General features: G+C 42.8%; 1 protein-coding gene across 5 annotated transcripts in view; it reads left to right on the forward strand.

The window, feature by feature from the left end:
* Positions 1-24,723, forward strand: part of PRKG1 (protein kinase cGMP-dependent 1) — a 468,886-nt gene that overhangs the window by 371,604 nt on the left and 72,559 nt on the right. For 3 of the 5 annotated variants that reach the window (XM_082054422.1, XM_082054421.1, XM_082054420.1), the window contains exon 8: positions 23,373-23,438. The exons of 1 other annotated variant lie outside the window; for it this stretch is intronic. In XM_082054422.1, coding sequence (XP_081910548.1) covers positions 23,373-23,438 — 66 coding nt within the window. Of the gene's footprint in view, positions 1-20,331; positions 20,491-23,372; positions 23,439-24,723 lie in introns of those variants that run through there. One more of the 5 variants, XM_082054423.1, reaches the window with a different exon arrangement.

The following is a 24,723-nucleotide window of genomic DNA, read 5'->3' on the forward strand; positions in this document are numbered from 1 at the left end:
CTTCCCCGCATTTTCATACATTGACCTTGGACGCTTTGAAATTCCCTCTGATAATGGCTGAAACTTCGCAGAAGGAGATGGCATGAATTTTAAATTCAATATTGTTCTGTTCTGGAGGCAGATATTTCCAACATGTTACATTTCTGTAGCTTAGCGTAGTGCTTTTAAAGTCAAGATGACTCTAGTTGTGATTTTCTCTCCGATCTTGCATCTGAAATCCTCATCTGAAATTCTTTTAGTGCCATGTTCAAGCTTTCTCTGAATATATCTGCCTTAAGGAAATCTGAGAGGCAGCATAAAAAGGCTTTTGGTTCTTATTATTCAGGTGACCTGGAGTTTGTACCGTGGGTTTTAGCATTTCTTAGTGCCAGAGTGAAAGTGTTTTAATCCGGAAAGTGACCCTTGTATTACACCATTCTTAAAAATTAATTGAATTTACTGGGGAGAATCATGTGCAGGAGATCACAAATCAGATTATTGTTGGCTGAAAGGGAGCTCTGAAGGTCCAAGTGGGGCTGTCACAGATGCTGGAGCAAATTCCTCGTTGGTTGTCCTTCCTCATCTTGAAAATCTCCCAGGATTAAGCATCAGTCACCAGTTGACTTTTTCCATCACTTCCAACCTGAACTTCTTCAATGACAATTTGTGGCCAGTGCTTGAAAAATGAAAACTCAACCACAGTAATTCCAACCAAACAATCCGGCATTTAACAGGGATTATTGCGACTCTTGAGCTCAGTCTTTGTCCATAAAGAAGCAATCACAGAATCACAGAATGGACTGGGTTGGAAAAGGCCTCAGAGATCATCAAGTCCAACCCTTGGTCCAACTCCAATCCATTGACTAGATCATGGCACTAAGTCTTTTATTGTAATAAAAATAGGAATGTATCTATCTGCATGGGTTTGGAGGTGATCCACGCAAGCAAATTACTTAATCCGTACGCATCACAGTATATATTTTTTTAATCTTGCATCGTATGTCCTTCCTGGACAAGTTCCTGGAGACTTGGAGAAAGACTTAAGTAATTTGGCAGTTTTGTAGAGATCCCTCTACCTACGGGAGCTGAAGATCTTTAGAACGCTGGGAAAAGCCTGAGCTTTTTGTGCTCTTCATTTATTGCTATGAAGAATTCAGGAAAGACGTAGAGTTTAAACTAACCCCAGCGTGGCTCCTTGAGCCAAGTTTTACAGATAAAGATCTCGCCTCTCTAGGCAGGGGGTGTCTCAGAGGGACGCAAACTCCTTTAGAAAATGCTTTATCGTTTTAGAACTGTTCACTATAGGCTTGTAATAAAGTACTGTAGTTAACCTCATAGCCCTAGTTTTCCTTCTTTTTTCCTTTTATGGCTGCAGAAGATGTTTTCCCCATGTGCAAAGGGGGTTAAGGATGGTGAGAGAGTGGTTGGGAAGTATTTTAAATCATCAGGAGCTTTGATTTAGTACCGAGACGCTGACACCTCGACACCGTGTTCTTCCTTGGGCGCCTTCGCGCTTTGTGCGTCTTCACGTTCCATCCAGGCTCAAGATGTTCTCGGTAGCCAAGGCCTGCAGAGATGAGTCACCCACAGCAAAAAGGACTTGATTTCAGACCCTTAAGCCCAGCAATTTTCACAAGTTTTGTTGCTGATACTCCCCAAGACCTGCACAAGGTCCTCAGTTTACCTGTGACTTTGGTGATGGTTTTGTTGGCAATGTTTGCATGCTCAAATGGCTCCGGTGCTTCCAGATTATTTGCACTTTATTGCCATGCTTTCCAACATTAGTTCATCTCCTTTGTGCTTCTAACCAAGGAGAATATTTGAATAAATATGATTAAGTTCCCTTTAATTTCTAAAAACACAAGGGGAAAGCAGTTTATTTAAAAAATGTTGCTTATGCAAAAAAAAAAGCAAGCCACAGTGTTCTGGGAATTAGTCGACATATGTGCCAGGACCCATATGGGAATTGAGCCGCTGGATTTGTGTCCTTATGAGCCCTGTGCCGGTCCCCAGACTCATTTTGGATGTTCAAAGGCAGCCGGGTTATCGCGGCACCGCTCTGCCACCGAGGCAAAGCTTTACATTTCAGATTTAGCCGGGATAAAAAAATACACACTTTTCTCAGAGGTTGTTTTTTCGTGAGCAGCAGATCTAACTTAATAATGCGAGATGCTAAAACCGTACCAAAGGATGGTATTTATTCGTCTCGGTAGGCGTAATTTAGTGGATAATGTTATACATGATCAAATGCACCGTACGGGATTTCATCGTGTTCATTGGCATGTGTTTTATCTCCTTTATTATGAGCATGCAATGAGGTTGATGAGATTACGAGAACAAAATGGTTTCTCGTGTTCAGTGAGAAGAGCAGTAACATGGTCCATCCAACACTTAGACCACAGAACGAACGGCCTAGTTGATAGGAAGCCCAATATTGATGTGCACACGTTGTAAAATGAAGGTGGCAGGTTTGATGGGAGGCGTTGATGAGGCTCTGCTAGATTCATTTACCAGTAGCATTGCAAACTTTGCTAATTACTGCCCTGCCTCTTTGCTTATTGTATAATCGGTGGTGGTTTATAGATTTGGGTGGCACCGTCTATAGGGGGTCAGGACCTGCTGGGGAAGGATGAACTCCAGGAGATGCAGTTGAATTAGGCCACGCTTTCATTCGTTTATTCATCTACAGTCAGGCAATAACTCATCGCTTGCAGGTCATAGAATCATTTGGGTTGGAAGAGACCCTCAAGATCATTGAGTCCAACCATTCCCCCACCCCTGGCACTGCCCCATGTCCCTGTGAACCTCATCTCCGTCTGTCCAACCCTCCAGGGATGGTGACTCCAGCACTGCCCTGGGCAGCCTGTTCCAATGCCCCACAGCCCTTTGGGGAAGCTCATGTCATCTTTTTTTCAGTCTCCTCTCCATTTCTAGTCCTAAATGTCTCTTGCAGGAGCTGTAGTGCCTAACGAGAGGCAGGGCTTGGCCATGGGTTTCTCAGCTTCTCAAATAATTAGAGTGCATGAGTGGGCTTCACTGAGGACGTATACGCAGTGTATATGTACTCAACGATGGGTGAAGGACCTCGTTTTTTTCCTTGCTCAAGGAAAAGTTGCTTGTGTGGTTTAGTTGTCCTTTCCCACCTCCCTATTTTCCTCCTTTTCTCCATCCACTGGTAGGCTGTCAGCCTGTCAAGGTGTAAGTAGGTTCCTACGCTCATTTCTAATACACAAATGCATTGTAAAAGAGCTTCTGTTGCTTTTGCAGATCACGAAGTAACATGTTTTCTTCCCCGAGACTGGAAGAGCATCCCGAGACAGTCACTGATGCCTTTGGTTGTGAGCCATAGAGGCATCATGTGGCATGTCCATAGGTGTCTGTCCATCCCAATCATCTTTTGGGCACATAGAAGTGGATAAGCAGCTTTTGCATTGCTTTCCCAGGCTGCATTTGAAGAATTAAAAGCTATTTTATGCACGTCGGTTTTGTGTCGTAGCCAAAACAAGAGAGGTGCAAGAGTTTGGTTCCTCCACTGCTTTTCCAGGTTCTGTCTTTGCAAGCAATATGTCTCTTCTGGGCAGCAATAATTTGGCTTGAATAAGCTCTAAAGAATGAGACACATAACAAATTCCTTGGATTTTATTCAGATAAAATGTTTTAGAACTATTATATAAAATACTATACCAGTCTTCCTTGATTTAAACCGCTTAAACAAGGGAAAACTTAAAGAGAAACTCCGAGTTCTCAACCAGTTTCATTTTGTACAAGTTACTCAGGCATCTGTTTTCATTAGCTAGACTTTGATCTCCGATTTTTTTCATGCTGTTTAATGGGATGAAATTCAACTCATTATGAATATGTTTTGACAGTTAATTGTTTTACTAATAATAGGACTTTGTTTCCTCTAAACTCTTTGATTCTTTAACAAGGTTAAAATATCACTATAGCCCAAAGTGAAGTAATTATTTGAGAGAGTTTGGGGTTTTTTTTCTATTCCCTGTTTGTGTTTGTCTCTAATGACTTATTAAATAATACACTCAAGTGCAGCCATTGAGTCCTTCATGAAGAAAACGGGTCAAAAGGCCATTTCGTGTGGCTCCATCTGCCCAATTCTGTTGCTGCAGCTCTGCAAATTGCTTTTCTGCAAGTCATCTTTGCAAAACCCTGTGGTTTGCTATTTATTTCCTTTTCCACTACCAGTTGTTATGTATTTTTTAAGGAAAAGACTTAGAAAAGCAGCAGTGATACACGTGTGTAGATATATAAACAGAGCCATCTTAGTAGGTATAAAACAGCTTATGCTGTTCAGAACTTATTAGAATGTGACCCCTGCTCTGTTCAATTGCAGGTATTTATTTTGAGGAAATCTGGATGCAAATAAGTGTTTTCCTCTTTACCTGCGGAAGTTTCTTGGTCTTTTGGCTTTGTATTATGTGATGGAGGCTGGTGGATCCAGACCTTATGCAGAGCAGGTCTGCAAGGCTCTAGTTGATAGAACTCTTCTGATTTGCCCAAGACTTCGTTGAATTGTTCTTGAATGCGATACTTAAAATTTAATATGTCTTAAAGACTCTCTTGTCACCCACTGGCTGATTAAAATAGTAACATACTGTGTGTGGTAGGATACTAGTGCACTTTTAATGAAACAATTAGTCATTTCATACCTCTGGGTTGTTTCGCTTAGGGAATAGTATTCATTAGTTGCTAGTGAGACACTAGTTCATTACAATAATTGAGAATCAATTACAAGAATAATTGGTTTAAGTCACTAACAGATTTGAGAAGCAAATAGCTATTTGATGTAGGTGAAGATGTCCCCTTTGAAGGTCCCTTCCCACCCAAACTATTCTGTGATTTTGTGATTAACATCCTAGTGTCAGCATTCCGTCACTCCCATTCTGCTTTAGTCTTTCATTTCATCCATACTAAATTTAAGCCACATTTTACCTACAAAAAAAATCAATGTTTATTCCTATAGACAACTGCGTTTGCTCTTCTCTTTCTGGTCTTCTGAAAACGCTGTACTAAATCATATAAATACAATGGAAAGGGCTGTCGGGTGTTGGAACAGGCTGCCCAGGGCAGTGGTGCAGTCACCATCCCTGGAGGGGTTTAAAAGGCATGTAGATGAGGTTCTTAGGGACATGGGTTAGTGCCAGATTTAGGTTATGATTGGACTTGATGATCCTGAGGGTCTCTTCCAACTGGAATGGTTCTGTGATTCTGTGAATGGAGTGATTTCAATGAGTCACTGGGATGCTCCTAATGGGACTGAGACTACTGGAAATGGTTTTCTAACTGGTAGAGGAGGATTTGGAAGCGTCGTTGCCATCTCAGTGATGGGAACCGTGTTCCTGGAGGTCTGGCAGCAGCTCCGAGCGCTGCCCATGGACCCCGCTGCGCCAACAGGACGGAAAATGGGTGCAATTCGGCAAAACTCGGCATCTTTGCCTCATTCTCCACCACCTGCAAGACTCACAAGTGTTGTGTGATGAATACAGGTCACTGAAGAAAATCTAATACAGCCCAAAAATGCTAATAAATTTGGATCGACTTCTTCTTTAGATTCCTCATGTCCCTTATATTTGGCCTTGTAGTGCAAAATGGACTTCCCCCCGCCCCCAACAATGACTCTGTGCAATGATGGAAGAGCAGCAAATAATGCACCAAAGTGAAAGAAAACCCAGAGAAGGTTCACAAGGGGATAACAAAGGAGTGAGCAGAAAGAGGGTGGAAAAGAAGAACCATTTGAAGCACAAGTAGGGAAGTCTAGCTGTTGCTATACAAAAGAAATCAGGGATGCTGCAGTCATTCCAACACACACAAAACACCCCAGCAATGTCATTTTTGCAGGACTTTTAGGACTTGATAGTTGTAAATTTGCAGGTAAATTCTGCTGCAGAAGCTGCTTGCAAGGCAAAGAGTTCACACCATTGACTCCAGTTGCTTGCATGGGCCAAACTGGGATGTCACTCTTGCAATGCCTGCTCCTAAAACTATATTTTTCTGATGTTTTTATCAGTTTGAGATTGGTATATAATTAGCTCCAGAAGTAATTTGGTTTTATTTGCTTCAATGGAGGACTTTTAATTTATTGATTGCACTCAACACGTTGCACAAGGACCAGAATTAATTACTGAAAGAGGAGCAGCAACATTGGTTTCGGTAAAGAACAGGCTGGAGTGATGCTGCTTAGTAAAGCATACAAACCATACAAACCTCCTTTTTAAAATGTGTTAAAATAAGCATTTCTGGGAAGGAAAAGGTTTTGAGTATGTAAGGTTTTGAATATGTAAGGTATTGAATATGTAAGGTTTTGTTCTTTAGGCTCACAAGGCAGGAGAATATACAGATTAATATCCCTGCAATCCTTGTGTAGAGACAGGAAACATTAACTTTTGTAGGAAGTAAACTGGAAATATTTATTCTGTATTTCTAAATAGGGAACATTTATATTTATCCTAAGACAAGATGATCTGGTCTAACTTGCATCGTGTCACATAAGCTGAGAATACAAAGAGGCTGTTTCTGCCATTGGTCTGTAGGATCCGAATCTCACTGTCACGCAGAGTTTGGTACTAAAAGTAAATTGAGGAAAGTCATAAATCCCCAGATCTCACACAGACTCAGGCGGCCCTGATGGGCCTCAGTACGTACAAATTAAAATGGCTCATTAAAATTTTGAATGCAGCGAAAAAGAAAGGAAAATACTTTGGAGGGGAAGGAACCCAGGGGCAGGACCCGCTGTCACCACCTCATGTCAGTCTGGCTGTGGGTGCTGGTGCTTTAGTAGCTGATATTTTGCATTTTCAAGTGTTAACACCTGGGTGAGGAGCTGAGGTGAGGACACAGCTTTTCCCAAATTCATCTGCCTCTTTCCTTGGAGCTTTTGCAAACACTGGACTTTGGCTCTTGTCTCATCCACCAACAAAAACGACACCAAAGGAAATGGTGGTCGTGTGGGTTTTGCTGGCTGTGAATCTGGGTAAGTGCTATTTATCAGCAAACAATGCGGTGTCATCACCTTTATGTTATATATAATATCAGAAAATAATGCAGTGTCACGCACCTTCAACAGAATGCTGCGAATATTTAGCGTTTAGTGAACACGTGGCTTTACAACACATCATAAAATGATACCGATCTTATTTTAACAAGATAGTGGTATGGAAATAAGAGTTTGTTAGAATTCCCATTGCTTAGTTCATTTGAATTTTTTTAAAAAAAACAGGAAAAAATGTGTATTTTAGTAGTGAAGGTGAAGTGAAAAGCTGCTTCCTTACAGTTTCTTACCTTTCGCCTTTTTCGGTGGGACCTAAGAACTATAATCAACTGGTTTTATTGATCCCTGTATATGTGTTTCTGCTATGGGACAAGGGCTCAGACAGCAACACTCTAAATTAGACTATCAAGGAGTCAAAATAGCCCCAGCCTGTATCTGAACACATGCAAAGAATGGTGAATAAAAGCCATTAGCAAATATTTTAAGTTTAACTTATTGGTTGTAAGCACAATACAATGTAATGTTGTTTCATGGATTTAAAATAATAATAAATACATATTTCTCCAAAAATATGTTTGAATTGAAAAATTAGATCGGTGTTGACCTAGGGGTGCCTTTATTTTGCCTGCATAATGCTAATGGGAATCCTTCCTTGAAATACGTGTGTAAAATGTTAATACTCTGGGTGCACCAGAATTAATGTTAATACTCTGGGTGCACCAGAATTTCCTATCTTTAGAAAATCTATCAAGCAGAAATTGCATTCCCATAGAGACACATCCCAAGAACACCTTGTGGCACTGTTACTGCCAAGCAAGCAGGATCCCTATTGTGAATATTAATATAAGAACACTTACAAAGAAATGTAATTCTGGATTTCCAGATGACTATCGCACAGTACTCAGACCACTGAATTCAAATGCCATCTATAGATGGCATAATTCAGCTGTAACCCTCATTTCTATAAATGAGATTTCTGGGCTTGCCACTGCTCTGATCACTGCGGGGAAGATGGAAGTTGTAGGTAGATGATTTTGATCACTGATGCAGGGTTTGCAGTTTGTGGTTATAGAAGATGACGTGGGCCATAATGCAGTGAAACAGTCCGAAGTCATCCCTGTCACAGTTGTTTTGTACAGCCGGATGGGACTTATGGAAAGTGATACCCATAAATTACAAGTATAATCTATTTAAAATTCTACTGCGGTTTGCTGGCATCTGAGCTAAATAATGATTGCAGGGAAGAAAGCCAGGTAATCTTTCTGTTGCTATTGAGTGATATAAAAAGGTTTCATTTTCTGTAGATGTTATTGCTAAACCAGTGGGTATTAAGCAACTTGATATGACAACAAAGCCCAGTGCTTTGTTTTAGATAACGTAAGCTTTCTTTTCAGTGGGATTTATGCCCAAATTCTAATCCTCCCTGAACTTTCTCCCTTTCCAGCTCTGGATTTTTCTTTATATATATTGAGGTAAAATGCAGTTCAATGTTAAATCAATTAAAAATGGTTGGAAGCCAACCTGCTTCAATGTTCTTGATCTTTTTACCTAAGCTTTGACTTGTATTTCTTCTTCAGTCAGGCATCTTTTTTAAATCCTTCCAAACCCTTATCAAGTGTCAATAAGAGATTGTCCATGTTAACGTTTTAATCAATGTCTGGTTCAGCGCAGACCTGGAGACGCACTTCACCCATCAGAGCTTGGACTCACCTTGATTCCAGTTGGGGGGCAAATCACTCAGATGTCAAACTGTTAAAATTTATGGGTTCATTTCAGGTCCATCTCTCCTTTAAAATGCAGATTTGCATTAGAAATACAATACAGAGTGGGACATGTCTGCCTCTCCAAAAGAGACATGGTCTTAACTCGATTGATTTGGAGCCTTTTAATGTGCTGAGGCTGTTGCATGGGACTGTGGCGTACAAGGGGTTTTGTTCCAGGTGAAGCCGATGATGGTCCAGTAAGTTGTCCATGGGCTGGAGAAGAGCTGTGGTCCTGCTGCGGTGTCTTTGGGTGTTAATTGTGGGAAGGGTTAACAAATTTACACCCGCTCAGATTTACTGCTGTGAGTCGTCCCTCTCTCGGGCCTTGTCAGGCTTTGTTGAGCTTTGTCTGGCTCTGTCGGGCCCTGTAAGGCTTTTTTGGGCTCGATCAGGTCCGATCGGGCTCTGTGGGTCTGTATCAAGCCCATTCCAGCTCTGTTGGGCACTGTCAAGCCTTGTTGGGCTTTGTTGAGCTCTGTCAGGCTCTGTTGGGTCCTGTTGGGCTCTGTCAGGCCCTGGGAAATGGCCTCGTATTCATACACTACATTGGGATTCATCACAGTTTGTTCTTAAACATCTGCTTGGCTGATATAAAAGAAGGAGAAAGTTTCTTGAAGGGTTAGGATGGTTTTAAATCTGCAGTAGCTGGAGGGATTTAAAAGACGCATAGATGAGGCTCTTAGGGATGTGGTTTAGTGCTAGACTGAGGTTACTGGTTGGACTCGATCTCAAGGGTCTCTTCCAACCAAAATGATTCTATGATTCTAACTTATGACTATAATAATTGCACAGGTTTTTATTTTACGTTTCCTGGTGCTGACTGCTGAATCTTCCACCTTGATATCGGGGATGTCAAGTCAGTGCGTGTCATATGAAACTCGTATAAAATCATATAAAACTAGCCCTTGAAGCAATAAAATCCATCGCGTCAGGGTGGTATGTGTCCACCCAGAAGAAGACCAGCCACTCTGCAGTACAACAGAACATGTTGCTGCTTGTAATTCTCTTAGACATGACTGTTGTAAAACTTAAAGTAGTTTTTATCACTATATTGTACTTCTAGCAGCTGTAATATTCTCAGATAATAAATATGGGGGATTATTCCTTTTACAAGGATGCTTTTATCAGAGCTCCTTTTGCTGCTTTCCTGTGGATAGAGCAAAGTTGGGGAGAGTCAAACGTCGTATCCTGGATGCTTGCTCTGTGATTCCTTGCTTTGATTTGGCTTTTACTATATTCGGGGAAATGAGATCTGCAAAACGTGTGTTCCACGTTGTGTTTAGGACCAGAATCTCGATTAGCTGAAAATCAGGCTCTTTTTCAAGTTTAACCACTATTTTCAACACAGTGTTATTGGTTATGCTGGTACTTGTAATTTTGTTGTTTCTAATCTAATTTCTTTAAAGATTGTAAAGCAGCTGTTTGGTGTAATACTTCAACTGATGTTTTCCAAAATGCTGTTATCTCTTGTCCTCATCCCAGGAGCACAAGCCACTGGGATCAGAAGGCACCTCTGGAGCTCCTGGTTTGCTCCAAGCAGACTCAGCTCTTGTTTTCTTCATTAAACTGACTGAAGTGGGATCAGTAACTGAGATTTTTGTTTGATTTTATCAAGGAAAACTTTGAGGATTTTATGTTTCTATGAAGCGAAGAGCAGGCACTGGCTGGGGGGTGGTTGTAGCTGGCCGTGCTGTGGCTGTAGGTCCAGGTGAAGTTGAAAGCGTAGGAATTATTGACAATAAAAGTAATCAAAGCTCTAAAAAGCAGGAAAGTTTGGACTTGGGGACCTCATTATTTCCATCCTCAAGCTCAGATCAGTCTAATTTGTGAAACTGGAGGTGTAAATCTTATCCAGTCACAAGTGTCATCATTAACGGGGAAGAGCAAGAGGCGTCAGCAGCAGTGGGGCCATCCAGGCAGCTATGAGCTGGAAAACAGCAATATTACGCAATCCTTAATTAACCTTTCGTTCCAAATTTGTTGCAAAGGCTTGAAGGAAAATGCCACATGTTGTGTCTGTGCAGGAAAGCCCAAATTTTTGGCAAGGGAGCCCCAGCAGGTATCACCTTTCTGGACTCAACCATGAGGTTGTGTGGTCACCACGTACAGATGCAGAAATTAAACAGCGTGAGATGGGGTTTCAGGAAACCTTTAGAGGTGTGTTCAGTGAGAACAGGACAGTATTTGTACCCTTGCACAAAACCCCAGTGACATCTGAAGTATTCCAAACCCCTGGGGACACTTACATCCACAAAGGATTTCGGTTGTGCTTGGACTCGATCTTAAGGGCCAAAATGATTCTATGATTCTACGATGAATTCACGCTGGTCCAGGTACAGAGAAGCCAAAAGAGCTTTAGACAGAGTTAGGAGACTTGGATTTGTTTAACTTGGGGAAATAAAATCTGAGAAGGTTTTAGAGTTTTTTATACAAAGGGAAAGAAAAATAACTCTTTTAACTTGAGGATGGGTTTGGTCCATTGGTTTAGATTTAAGCTTGCAATGAGTACATTTAGACTCAGGAACAGAAAAAGGTGAGTAACCATTAGAGAAACAAGTTTTGGAAGTATCTTCAATGGGTATATCAACAAAACTGCTTTTAATTTGAGTCTGTACGTTTGTGAGGGTTATTTTATGGCATATCTGAAATAGCAGGAAAATGGGCTTTGTCATCCATGAGATTCAGGAAATTCCCAGCGGCTCCAGGTGTTGTCTGGAACCAGAAATGAGGATCCCCAGGAGCTGGTCCTGTTCCCCTCCGGCCTCAGAAATCAAACTGGCTTAGCATCTGAGTTTGAGGTCCAGTCCTGTGCACTAATGGGGACCAACAAAAATGGATGTATCTGCTTTTCTTGACTGTAAAGTCAGTGTATTTACCATCCCTTAATAGAGCAAAGAGCAACAAAGCAGTCCCAAAATTAAATTCAAAGTTTTACCTTGGAAAATCATGGAAATTTTCCACCAGAAGATTGCCAGGTGAAAAATAAAATATCATTATATGCCATGAAAAACCTCTAGCATGAAGAAGAATGGTAAAAGGGCATATTTCAAAGCAGTGAGACAATGTCTCCCATCTCAACTGACTGTAAATTAGGATGTAAATTAATTTATGGCGTAGCTGCTGTTATAATAGAGAAGTATAGGCTTCTACAGACACACAAACCTAAGCCAGCTGGAGTTCAGGATGTTTCCTGGAGGCAAAGGCAGCCACACTTGAGTTAATATAAAATGTAAGAAAGCCAAAACGATTCCTTTGTGTGCGCTGGTGAGTGCTTGGGTGTCGTGTCCTCGACTTTTAGCAGGTGCTAAAATTCAGTAGGACAAGTGGGGAACTGGTACCAGCCACAAAGCACCACGTGTATTTCTAGTGCAATTCAGCTTCAAGACGTGGCCAATCATTTCCTGCTGAAATGGATTGAGAAGAAGAAATACATCCACCTCCGCACTAATTAGCGTTAACTACGTAGATATAAAATGCCATGCAAATGATGATGTGTGCCGCACAGCTGGTGGAAAAGCAATGAAATGCTCTGCACCGCCATCCGGGGCAACAGCACATTTTTCCAAAAATCTCAGTTTTGGAGTGATTTTTAAATCTGCAGAGGAGTTACTGTAACGAGTTGGATATATGGGCCCCTCAGTTCCAACAGGACAGGGAACTGCTGGAGAGAGTCCAGCGCAGCCACCAAGATGCTGAAGGGAGTGGAGCATCTCCCGTGTGAGGAAAGGCTGAGGGAGCTGGGGCTCTGGAGCTGGACAAGAGGAGACTGAGGGGTGACCTCATTCATGTTTACAGATATAGGAAAGGTGAGTGTCAGGAGGATGGAGCCAGGCTCTTCTCGGTGACAACCAGTGATAGGACAAGGGGCAATGGGTACAGACTGGAACACACTTAAATTTGAAAAGGAGCTTCTTCCCAGTGAGGGTGCCAGAGCCTGGCCCAGGCTGCCCAGGGGGTTGTGGAGTCTCCTTCTCTGCAGACATTCCAACCCGCCTGGACACCTTCCTGTGTAACCTCATCTGGGTGTTCCTGCTCCAGGGGGGATTGCACTGGATGAGCTTTCCAGGTCCCTTCCAGCCCCTGACATTCTGGAATTCTGTGATATATATAACATGCCTGGAGTATCTGCAGCTTTGGGGTTATATTTGGTTTAAGTCGTGCTTTATTTTGGTTTGTGGTTACTGAATGCAATGTGTAGCTCCTGCCCTTCTCCTGCTCATCCAGGCTCAGCGGAGGTGGAACGTGAAATCTCTCGTGACTTTTTTGATGCTTTTCCAAAGCTTTCAGCTTCTCCTCGGGCTGCAGCAAATTGATTTTTTTCAGATTTTTTTCACTTTATTTTCCAAGGCTGCGTTATGCTGCTCTCCAGACATTACGTAACTGGGTCCAGGGGTTTTTTAGTAAATATATTAGTGGTGATAGAGCATAATCAGGAGGGGCTTTACCAATATTAGGGTCTGCGAACACTTTCTAATGGATAAAAAAATAGGTTTCTTGAGACAACGTCTTTCACAGGCAAAACATCTTTTGCTTTTTCGCTTCAGTTCAGTGCATTTTTTAAGCCGTTCTCTTGTGCTGGTTTATATTAGAAATGGATCCTTTCCGTAGCTTGGCAGGTTTTGTGATGCTTAAACGGCGAAATCTGAAAGACAAGGAGATTCTAGTCCCACCTTCAAAAGATAATACAGGGATGAAGGTTAGGCCATGCTTATCCTCTAGGCAAGCCCAGATCATTTAGGTTGTGGTTATAGAGTCACCTTAAGCCTGGTCCTGAGCTTCCGTCCTCCACTATAAAATAACACACAGAATGAGAAACTGAAGACTCGGCGTGAACTGTTGGTGTCCGAGATATTAATTTTGTTGTTCTAGTCCAAAATGAAGGGTTTGGGCACTTTCTGCTCTTGCTTATACTGCTTTCAATCCCGTTATTGGCCTGACCTTTCATACAGCAAATACAAGGAAGGGTTCGCTGTAATTAGCCAAGTCAAACCCATTCTGAGTGAAGCTGGGTGAGAGGCGGGTGCTGGTAACAGGGTGCTCCTGCACTTTGGGAGACAAGGACAGGATGACCTGGGTCCTAGATCCACCCATGGAGTCCTAGCAGAGACAGGGCTAGAACCAAGGCTACAGCGTTAGGCATGGGCCATCCAGGAGATGGGCTACAAGCTGTCTACGTTGTAGATCCAGGGTCCACGGAAGGAATGGGGCTTGAGACAACAGACGAGTCTGTACCTACAGCTGAGGGTCCCAGGCTGAGCTGAAATGGGGCTCCTGGACCATGGGCAGAAGGTGTTGGGTGAAGGTCCCAACTTCTGCTGCTCAGGGCAATTAAAGCCTATTGGCACACTTAGGGCAACACCAAGCTATTCCAGTATAAGTTGGGGAACGACCTAGTAGAGAGCCATGTAGGGAAAGGGACCTGGGGGTCCTGGGGACAGCAGCATGACCATGAGCCAGCACTGGGCCCTTGTGGCCAGGAAGGCCAATGGTACCTGGGGTGGAGTAGAAGGGGGTTGGTCATTAGGTCAGAGAGGTTCTCCTGCCCCTCTACTCTGCCCTGGGGAGACCACACCTGGAATATTGTGTCCAGTTGTGGCCCCTCAGTTCCAGCAGGACAGGGAACTGCTGGAGAGAGTCCAGCGCAGCCACCAAGATGCTGAAGGGAGTGGAGCATCTCCCGTGTGAGGAAAGGCTGAGGGAGCTGGGGCTCTGGAGATTGGAGGAGACTGAGGGGTGACTCATTCATGGGGATCAATATGGAAAGGGTGAATGTCAGGAGGGTGGAGCCAGGCTCTTCTCGGTGACAACCAACAGCAGGACAAGGGGTAATGGGTTCAAACTGGAACACAAAAGGTTCCACTTAAATTTAAGAAGAAACTTCTTCCTGGTGAGGGTGGCAGAGCCTGGAACAGGCTGCCCAGGGAGGTTGTGGAGTCTCCTTCTCTGCAGACATTCCAACCCCCTGGACACCTTCCTGTGTAACCTCATCTGGGTGTTCCTGCTCCGGCAGGGGGATTGCACTGGATGAGCTTTTGAGGTTCCTTTCCAATCCCTGACATTCTGTGATCCTGTAAACTGAAGTCCTTGACACGGAATCACAGATGGTTTGGGTTGAAGGGACCTTCCAAGCTCATCCAGTCCAACCCCTGCCACGAGCAGGAACATCTTAATCAGCTCAGGTTGCTCAGTCGGTCAGTATGCAAGAAGGTCAAGGGATTTGTGGGTAAAGGAAGGTTGCAGTGAATTTGACCTGCAGAGTGAAGAAGAAATTGGTGGACCTGGAGGAGTCACCAACCTGGAGAGGAAGGTAAGATGGACACAGTGACCAGGGTGAGGACACTGGGATGGATGGGAAGAGCGTTGCCTGTGGGAGGAGGTAGGTAAGAGGGTGGTGCAAACCACCTGCCTTAGGTGGGATTGCAGCGACCTGAAGTGGAGGAGACTGGGAATTTGGTACCTGGTGGTGGGTGGTGGGTGGTACTGTCAGCCAAAGGTGAGCAGTGATGAAAAAACATCTCCCATGGCTTGTTATCGAGATCCTGCCGCTGGCATCTGTAGAGGAGAAGCCATAATCCCGTAACAACTCCGCCTCCCCTCTTTGGAGTGCTCAGGAATTTAACAAAAGCACTGCTTAAAAATATGGTTCTTCTTTAAAAAAAAAAAGAAGTCATGAATTCACAATAAACCCTTAAAAATATTCTCAACTGAAAGAGCCTCTTGGCATTTGCAGATAGGCCAGACATCCTTGCAATGAGCTGTGGTTTCGATAAACAAATACGTTGCTCATCGCTTCAGCGTGACAAAGGGGATTTGTCCCAGTGCTCTCACGCAGAAAGGAGAGAAAAAGAACAGTCCTAGAAACACTTGAAAGGAGAGGAAAAGAATCGGGCACCTCACTCGAGCTCCTCCTGCGTTGGTTTACTCACCTAGAAAACACATTTACAGATATTTTCATAGACATTAGCTGCTCTGAGCCGGAGCTGTGACCACATGAACCTCTTGCACGTGGTTGAAAACCACGTTGCACAAGCGTTGATGTTGTTCATGTGTAGTAGATGTCTCACGTTACTGAAACTCTCGGGTCGCAGTTTGATTTGATTTTAACGTAGCTGTTCTAAGACATAATGGTGAATTAATCACTTAGCGCTCAGGTGAAGTGCTTGTGGGTTAAATTAGTTGTGGCAGAGGTCATAGATTATTTCCGGAGTAGTTTGCAGTTGTCAGTTATGGATTAAATACAGTGCAAATATACCAGAGTGCTCTCTTCGTTAACACCGTGCCCCCTGTGGTTCGTCACCCTTTCCTCAGCCACAATTACCTTGCAGCCCATTTTAGGTTTCCCAAATTGCTGGCAGCTCAGGATCATATATTTAAATGTGAAGGTTGCTGATTTTACACCAGCTTTTAAAAATGCAGCAGAAATCTCTGTGTTTGCAATAATTTTTGCCCTCTGCATCTCCTCATTCTCTACCAAGGGGCAGGAGTGGGTTCAGTGCTATCAGATTATATATGATAGCACCTGTCATAGTGCTTCTGTTTTAATTAATACTATTTCCTGGCAATATTTATCTGCATTGCATCTATTGATAGGCAGTCTGATAACGTAACACTTGTTGATTAGCAGCATGGCTATGTCAGGTCTATAATCCAATAAAAATAAGAGCAGCCATCTCTTGCATAGTTTCTTCTCTCTGTAGAACCAGGGGATCGCACAGTAAATTAAAGTATTTTTCTCATCATAATGTGGGAATCATAGCGAAATTCAGCAATATAGTGAAATACAGGAAATATTCATATATATAGAAATGCATTTCTATATAGGAATATAGTGAAATGTAGGAATTGGTGAAATGGCTCATTGGAGGCAGCGGCAAAGGAGCAGTCGCAGTCCAGTGCAGTATTTGTAACCATAGTTGTTTCCCCATATACATACAATGATTGCAAAAATTAGATATACATTTATTTTTTAAATTAGGGCATGTGCATTAATACAAAAATAAATTGTGCTTTATGTAAACTGGACTTGATAAAAATGAAAAGAAGTACAAGCCCTGCAGGTGTTTCCCTTTTCCCAGCATTAATACAAAGCAGAAAATCATTGTCAGACGTCACCCGGCATCCTGAAATGATCCCAGCACATCGCGACTTGTTGGGGGAATTTTAACTTCAATCTTGGCGTGAGCTCAGCAGCCGTTGTTGGGAGTTCCATTTGCTTTCAGAAATGTCGGTACGGTAAGGACAGAGCAGAATTGTTTTGACCAACAGTGTCTTGAGAGCCCTTTTCACCATCTCCAAGTCATTAACTTCATAAATATTGAAATAAGTTATCAGGGAGGGCTCTTTTTTTGTAAATCCTATTGAGCAATCCTTGCCAGGGCTGGAAACTTTCAGTTGAAGCCACTGGGAATATAAATATAATTTAGAAAGAGCAAGTAAGTCACCAGACATAAAACAAATTATTAGAAGTGTAGCCTATTTCAAGAGTCATATGGTTTGCTTATATTGAATAAAAACCACATAAAATAATAGTTTTAAACCATCTTGTCTGAACAAACTGAAATATTGTTCTATATTTCCTTTTCCTAATAGCTCTATAACCAAAGGTGCACAGGTGGTTTGGGTGTGTTTTGATATGTGCCTCCAAATTGAGGTACAAAATCTCTTTCCTACCCTATTTTGTTCCTTTTGTAGGTGTGATTTTAACGCCTTCTCCTATTGCAACGATGGGGCTTTTCACAGATTTTATGGAATGCCAGAACTCCTTTCAAGTAAAGCTTTTTCAAGTTGCGCATCTTTGTTAGGTCAGCATTAAAATTTGTAGACGTTTAGATGATTGCGTTGTTCTTATTAATTCCAGTAATGTATTTTTCTAGTCAAAACCAATGGCAAGTGCATGTTGTGTTCTGAGAAAGCTGCATTCTTGGGAAACCAAACAGCTCCTGGCTTATGCCATCAGTGATGAGCCACATCACCATTCTCTAGGGCTGCGTTGACTTGACTTCAACGATGGCCACCACGAAAAAGGAGGAAAGAGGGTGCAGAGCGGCACAAATTGAGAGCAGCATGAAGTCAGCTCGCATTTTTGCTTCCAAGGGTGTTGGGTGATCGCATCATTCACAAGGATAGTCCTAATATTTCAGATAAAACCACCTTCTGATGGCAGTTGTCTTGGTCAGACCGTGGCCATCAAAGCGATGGCCATCCCATCGAAATGGGCTTGCAGGCTGCTGCATATCCCAAAATCTATAGTTAGGCTTGTTGCTTTTTCTTTTTTTCTCTAAAAATGATGCTGACAACTGTCACGGTCAATTCGGTGATGGACTCGTGATGGTTCTTTTACCTTGATCTCAGAGTGCAAAATTAAGGCGACCAAAATGCCAAGGGGTTATAATTCAATCAAGCAGTGTTACTTTATTAATTTGCCCGTAAAGTGGCACGCAATAGAGAGAGTAAGAAAAAGAAAGGGGAAAGAAACGGGGAAGAGTAAAGGTAAAGATGAGAAGTGAGGTTGCGTTTCTCACCAGTCCAGTTCCAGAAGCTCCCTCTGGTCTCCGGTCCCGTGGAGTCCTGCCGGTCCTCCATCGTGGTTCGGGATCCTCTGGTGGGAAGATCTTCAATGGTGTCCATTCTGGAGTCACCTTTTATGCTTCTTCACCCCCCCTTGCTCCCATTGTTTTAGCCCAGTCTCCGTCTTGATTTTGCAACCCAGGCTCGTACTGCGCAGGCTCGAAGGATTCATGCTTTCTTTTGCCAATGCTTACGTGTCCGGCATTCAGGGGTCTTTCTCTGGTCCATCGGGTGACCTCAGGACCCTTGGTGAGCTTCTGGGCATGCTCCTTTTTGTTGGCCATTGTTTGGGGGAGCAGGTGAGGGACACATGTAGCTGAGGCAGCGGCTATTGTTTCTGGGTCAAAGAGACCCTCATAACAATAGCTTTCAGGAGGCGGGGGCTGGTTTGGCTGGAGAAGCAGGCAAAGTCCACACAACAGCCATTGTAAGCAGCAGCCCCCCGTATCGGAGAAACAGTGCAACACAATGCTTCTCCTCGGGCCTCTCTCCAAGTCATTGTCCATGTGTTCTTTCGGTCTCAGCTTCAGTTCTCTCAGTTCCTGATGGCGATGTTCAGGCAAATACTGCTCCATCTTCAGACCGACTCTCACAACAACCCATTTTTCTTTGCCCACGTAGCTGAAGGACCTTGACCAGCCCCCCAAAGGAGATGGGTCCATGTCTGGTCCTTGGTGGCTGTTCTGCAGAAGCTGCTGCTGCCTGGGAGGGATCTGGGATAAAAAGCTCACGTCTTGTGGGACTTTGGAAAATGAGTGTTTAGATAATTTAGACTTGAGAATGCTGTTAATGAGGGTTTCAAAGAAGGAAAGAAAAAAATTAGGTCTTCCCTGGTGGGTTTTAAAAATTTGCTGTGGGAAGAACGTCCGGAGGTTCCTAATTTGCTGATATCCAAGTTATTTAATGCATTTCACCACTTTCCGGCACTGTACACTCGACTTTGTTACTGTATTTTTAATAAGATTGATTAAAAGTATTTAGGACAAGAAATAAGTTAAAGGAAAAACAATAATTGATAGGAAAAATCAGTTAACGGCTTGAGTTTAGTGGTAATAACTCGACACCCAGTGTCTCTATCTCCCCTTATTACTTTGCTGGGTATTTTCTGATTATGCCATCGCTTTTTAGGTAAAAATGACTTTTACTGGGGATCCTGCAGAGCAGTATCCAAGTGTTATTTGGTGCCAGGGGCAGCGATGCCAAAAGTCGGGCAGCATCGTGCCAAGGTCGTGTCTGTCTGCTGGGGTAACGTGGAGTTTGCTGGCGGCGTAACAGCAAGCGCCAAGCAAATAGAATGGTATATTTTAAAATTAAATGATCCCATTTATTTCAGGAATTATGTCAACATTATGAAGCGGTTAGGTGGGTAGGAGTTATGAGTGACCAACTTGAAGCAGGAATTTGTTGAGTTAGGGGGCATAAAAAAAGGCAAAAAGATGGGAACATCTCCTAAGATTTTTTTTTAAATCTAAGGCACATTTTTCCAGCCGAAGGTAAAGAAACAGAGGCTGATGTGTGACTTTATCTCTGCTCAAAGCTGCCTCTGTATTTCATATTCTTATTTTCCGACGCAGCTTTATAAACAGTGGGATCAATAGAACCCCCTGGAAGGGGTTAAAGAAAAATCATGATTCTTCAGTTGCTGCCAGTTTGTCAGAAGCAAAACTGTTGAAGTTATATACGGCGAACTGGGCAACCAATTATAACCAGAAAAAATACAAATATATGTGTTTCATCTCTTAAATAATATAATGATGGTTATAGTGATAAACTTCGGAACAGCTTTAAGGTGGTGGAGAATGTTGCTATCTAATTCCAGCGCGGGGTTAAGGAGCGGTGCCAGCTCTCGTGCCACCTCTCTGCAGCCTCGGACCGATTTTTGGCTCCAAAATCTGCTTGGACCTCCCGGTGCTGCTCCCTGGAACCGCCCCCCCGAGCTCTGACCTTTCTCCAGGTCCTGAAGTTTGAAGCTGGAGGGGCTGTAAAATACCAGCGCTCGCCCGGAGGACAACGCAGAGTGACAGGCTGGGGGGCAGGAGGCGTTTTTTGGGGGCCATGGTGGAGGCGCAGGCTGGCGATGGCGTATTCGGGGAGTGAGGACGATGCGTCCGAGGCTGAGCGCGGCCTCTCGGGGAGCAGTGATGAGTACTCCGGGGACGAAGGCCAGAGGGTGTCCCAGTCAGTGTTTGCAACCAAGGCGTTTGCTTGGAAATGCCTGTGACACTTAGTGGTTTGCACTTCTAATACTTGCTTGTTGCATTTAGTGCCCTACACTTCTATTAGCTAATTTTGCATTTAATGCTGTGCACTTCTAATAATTATTTGTATATAATGCCTAACTACTATTGCATCTAATGGGGTGCAATTCTAATAATCAGTCATTGCATTTAATGCCATGCACTTCTAATAATCGAGTGCCGTGCACTTCTAACTACTTTTGCATTTAGTGCCATGCACTTAAAAGAATCTGTTGCATTTAATGCTGTGCAGTTCTAATACTCTTGTATTTAATGACATGCATTTCAATTAAATACTTTTGCATTTAATGCCATGCACTTCTAATGAGTACTTGTTGCTTTTAATGCCATGCATTTCAATTAACTACTTTTGCATCTAATGCTGTGCAATTCTAATAATTACTTGTTGTATTTAATGCCCTGCACTTCTAGTAACTACTTTTGCATTTAGTGCCATGCACTTAAAATAATTACTTGTTGCATTTAGTGCCATGCACATCTGTTATTAATAATTACTATTGCATTTAATGCTGTGTGGTTCTAATAATTGTTCTATCTAATGCCACGCATTTCAATTAACCACTTTTGCATTTAATGCCGTGCAATTCTAATAGTTACTTTTGCATTTAATGCCGTGCAGTTCTAACAATTGCCATTGCATTTAATGCCACTCACCTCAAACAACTACTTGTTGTATTTAACTCTATGAGCCTCACATAATTACTGTTATGTTTAATGCCGTGCAGTTGTAATAATTACGTGCTGCATTTAATGCCGTGTGCTGTAGCTGGCGGCCGCCTGTCCGAGTGATACCTTTTAAAACGGGCTGTCGATTTCTTGTGCTTGAAGGTGCCCGAGGTTAATCCGTAGCTCGGTGACACGGCTCTAGGTATGTTTGTCATTTCTCAGCGTACGCAAGGTGTTTGACAGTCTGAGCGTGTCTTGTGTTTCACAGCTGATTCACATGAAGATTTAACACTTATATTGAATTGAAAATACACTGTTTTGGTTTTTTTTTCCTTCTGTTTTTAGAGACTTAGTTAATTTTTTCCTCCTGCTTGCAGCCTGGTTGGTGAACACCCCCTAACAGGAGAGGTTTGGGCTGTGGGAACCAAAGCTGCTTCCCCATCCCTCCCTTCGCTGGTCTTTGCGGGACGAGGGTGGGTTGGTGGTGAGGATGCTCAGGATGGCTTTGGAGATACCCAAACGTTGCCGTCTCTTGATTTAACTCTTCATATATGAGCCACTTTATTTATCAGTTATTTCTACTTGTGCAGAACATAAGGAAACCTCCGAATCGCGTGACTTTCTGCATTAGGAAAGTAATTTCTGCTGTTCCTCTGGGTCAGGTGGTTGTGCAAAGTGAAATGCCCTTTGGGAAAGTGCCTTCATTCTGCATTAACTGCATGCTAATTAAAAGTATTAAGTACAAGATAGTGAAAACCGTAACAGTTACTTGTGCATTTTAATCTCTAGTGTCAAGGTTTATTTAAAATATTCGTGTTGAACTTGTCCTTAATCGTATAACTATAATATAATAACTATACTTACTCTGAAATCGACAACCATAAAGGTATAATATTTTTTGCATAAAGGCATCTGAGATAATGGGACAAATAAGTTTTAACTGGAATTAATGAACAACAACAGAGTTTACATACTCGTTTTAATGTATTGATATACCGGCAAAAGTTGGCTACGGCAACTTAATGGGATATTAAATATTATCAGTCCTTAACCTCTCTATATTTACCGAAGTTTTAGAAGTTAATAGAGATAATTTTCTACTGCTATTCAACTACATCTTTCTACTTTCTTTAAATTATCATAATTTTGTTTATTGGCGTGGATAAATTAGCACTAATACACAATTTCATTGAAAATAGACTCAAAGACTATAGACTTGAATATAAACGTTCCTTTCATTTGTGCTTTAATGATATTAAAGATAGCTCAAAAGTCATTAAAGTTAATTAATGATTATCTTAAAGGGAGAGTGTACATTCCCATATGAGTGCACTTTTTTAATACCTCCAATCTTTAAACAGCATTTCTAACAGCATTTTTAAATCTCATTTTCTGCTTCAGTGGGAATGTACCGTGGTTTTCCAGTCTAAATGAATTAGGTGTGTTTAAAGGACACGGGTCTCTTTTGCCTGTAATCCACTTACTCTTCATCCATGGGAAGGTTTGGAGTGAATTGGAAGAAAACAGCGACTCTAAATCCTGGACATTTGTTTGGCCAACGCAAAAACCACGACGGCATCCGATGAAACACCCAATCAGGCTGATTAAAATGAATTAACTTCATATTTATAGCTTGGAATGGCCTCAGCCAAGTTCTCCCTGGGGCAGGGAAGGGAGGACACCAAAGCATTTGGTCATGAAGAAATTAAAAATTCTAAGTGCAATAGTTTCAATTTCCGAAAAGCTGGTGAAAAGCACCAGTGCAGTGTTTTAATACCGACACCTTTCAAAAGCTCCATTCCGATCAAGCCCCTTTCATTGGCGCGGTGTCAGCTCCTCTAATAGCTGATATTTTGATAAAAAGATATTTCTGTGGACAAATGTGCATAGTAAGAAGCGAGACTTGGCCTCTTATTGACAAGGAGAACCTGTTTCTTTTTTCCACTCGCGTGTAATTTTTAGCTTCTATGTGCTTGAGGCCTGTACGGATGATGAACATCAAACCAATATAGGGGAAAAAGCTGTGAAACCCAGAAATTTCTTCTTGAAGTGCTTTGAGAATGTGGTATGTTTCGAATTAAAAAGATCGTCATGAAAACAATGCAGCCTACTTAAGAAACATATTTTGTCTTTCAGGGAGGACGTCAGAACAGCCAACGTCATTGCGGCTGAAGCGGTGACGTGTCTGGTCATAGACAGAGAGTAAGTACCTGCTTTTCCTGACGTGGGGTGCCCACCTTTTAACTAGAGACTTTGATCATTTTCTCCAAAGAAGCCATTTAATTTGGAGGAATAAATCCACAGTATGCTGTCCACGGCCTTGGTGAAGTAGAGTCAAGATCCGCCTGAAACAACAAGGCGAAACTCAGTAGTGACAAATTCAGAAAAAGGGAAATAAATGGGGAGATGGCGTTACTGCGGAAACGGATCCGGGCGTTACGGTGGAACACAGATTGAGTTTGTGTCGGCAAAATGTCATGAAAGGCATCGAGCTTCTGGCAAATGTTCAAGCAAGATGTTGTTATTCAAGTCCATGTGGGGACAGAGAGCCTTCGTCCAAAGGACCGAGTCCTGCTGGAAGCTCTACCGCTCGAAGGAGATTGAAAGAGTAAAATAATGTCTTATATAGGGAGCTTGAAGGAATTAGGGGGGTTAAATCTAGAAAATAAATGTCTGGGCTCCAGAAAACAGTGCTGCAGATTCCACTGCTCTTTCCAATTGATGGGAATGGGATTAGAAAAAAATGAGCATGACCTTTTGGAAATTCAGCATGACTCTTAGGGTGGTTTTCCAGGTGTGAGGGCAGGGAAGCACTGGCGTGGGCCATCGAGAGGTACGGCCACATCTTCCACAAGGATCTTTCCAAGGGAATCCAGTGTAGGTCCGTGAAACCATGAGAGAGGCGGGTGAGACGAGTGGGGATTGATTTTTTCACACAGAAACCTGTGGGAGGGAGGCGAAAGCCAAAAGGAGGCGGCTCTTCACATGGGGATCACCCACAGAGCTACAGGAAACACCAGAAGAGTTTGTAAGTGTTCGAAAGGAAAAGAAATCCATTGGATTTTTTTAAAGACATAGAGCCTTCCTCTGGGCTCGGATCCTTTGCAGAGGTGTAAGAGGGGACCGAGGCAAATGTCACAAGCTGTGGTGTTACAGAATCACAGAATCACAGAATGTCTGGGATTGGAAGGGACCTGGAAAGCTCATCCAGTGCAATCCCCCCATGGAGCAGGAACACCCAGATGAGGTTACACAGGAAGGTGTCCAGGGGGTTGGAATGTCTGCAGAGAAGGAGACTCCACAACCTCCCTGGGCAGCCTGGGCCAGGCTCTGCCACCCTCACTGGGAACAAGTTTCTTCTTAAATTTAAGTGGAACCTTTTGTGTTCCAGTTTGTACCCATTGCCCCTTGTATTACCATTGGTTGTCACTGAGAAGAGCCTGGCTCCATCCTCCTGACACTCACCCTTGATATATCTGTAAACATG

This window comes from Streptopelia decaocto (assembly GCF_964273445.1).
Source record: "Streptopelia decaocto genome assembly, chromosome: 5".
Taxonomy (NCBI): domain Eukaryota; kingdom Metazoa; phylum Chordata; class Aves; order Columbiformes; family Columbidae; genus Streptopelia; species Streptopelia decaocto.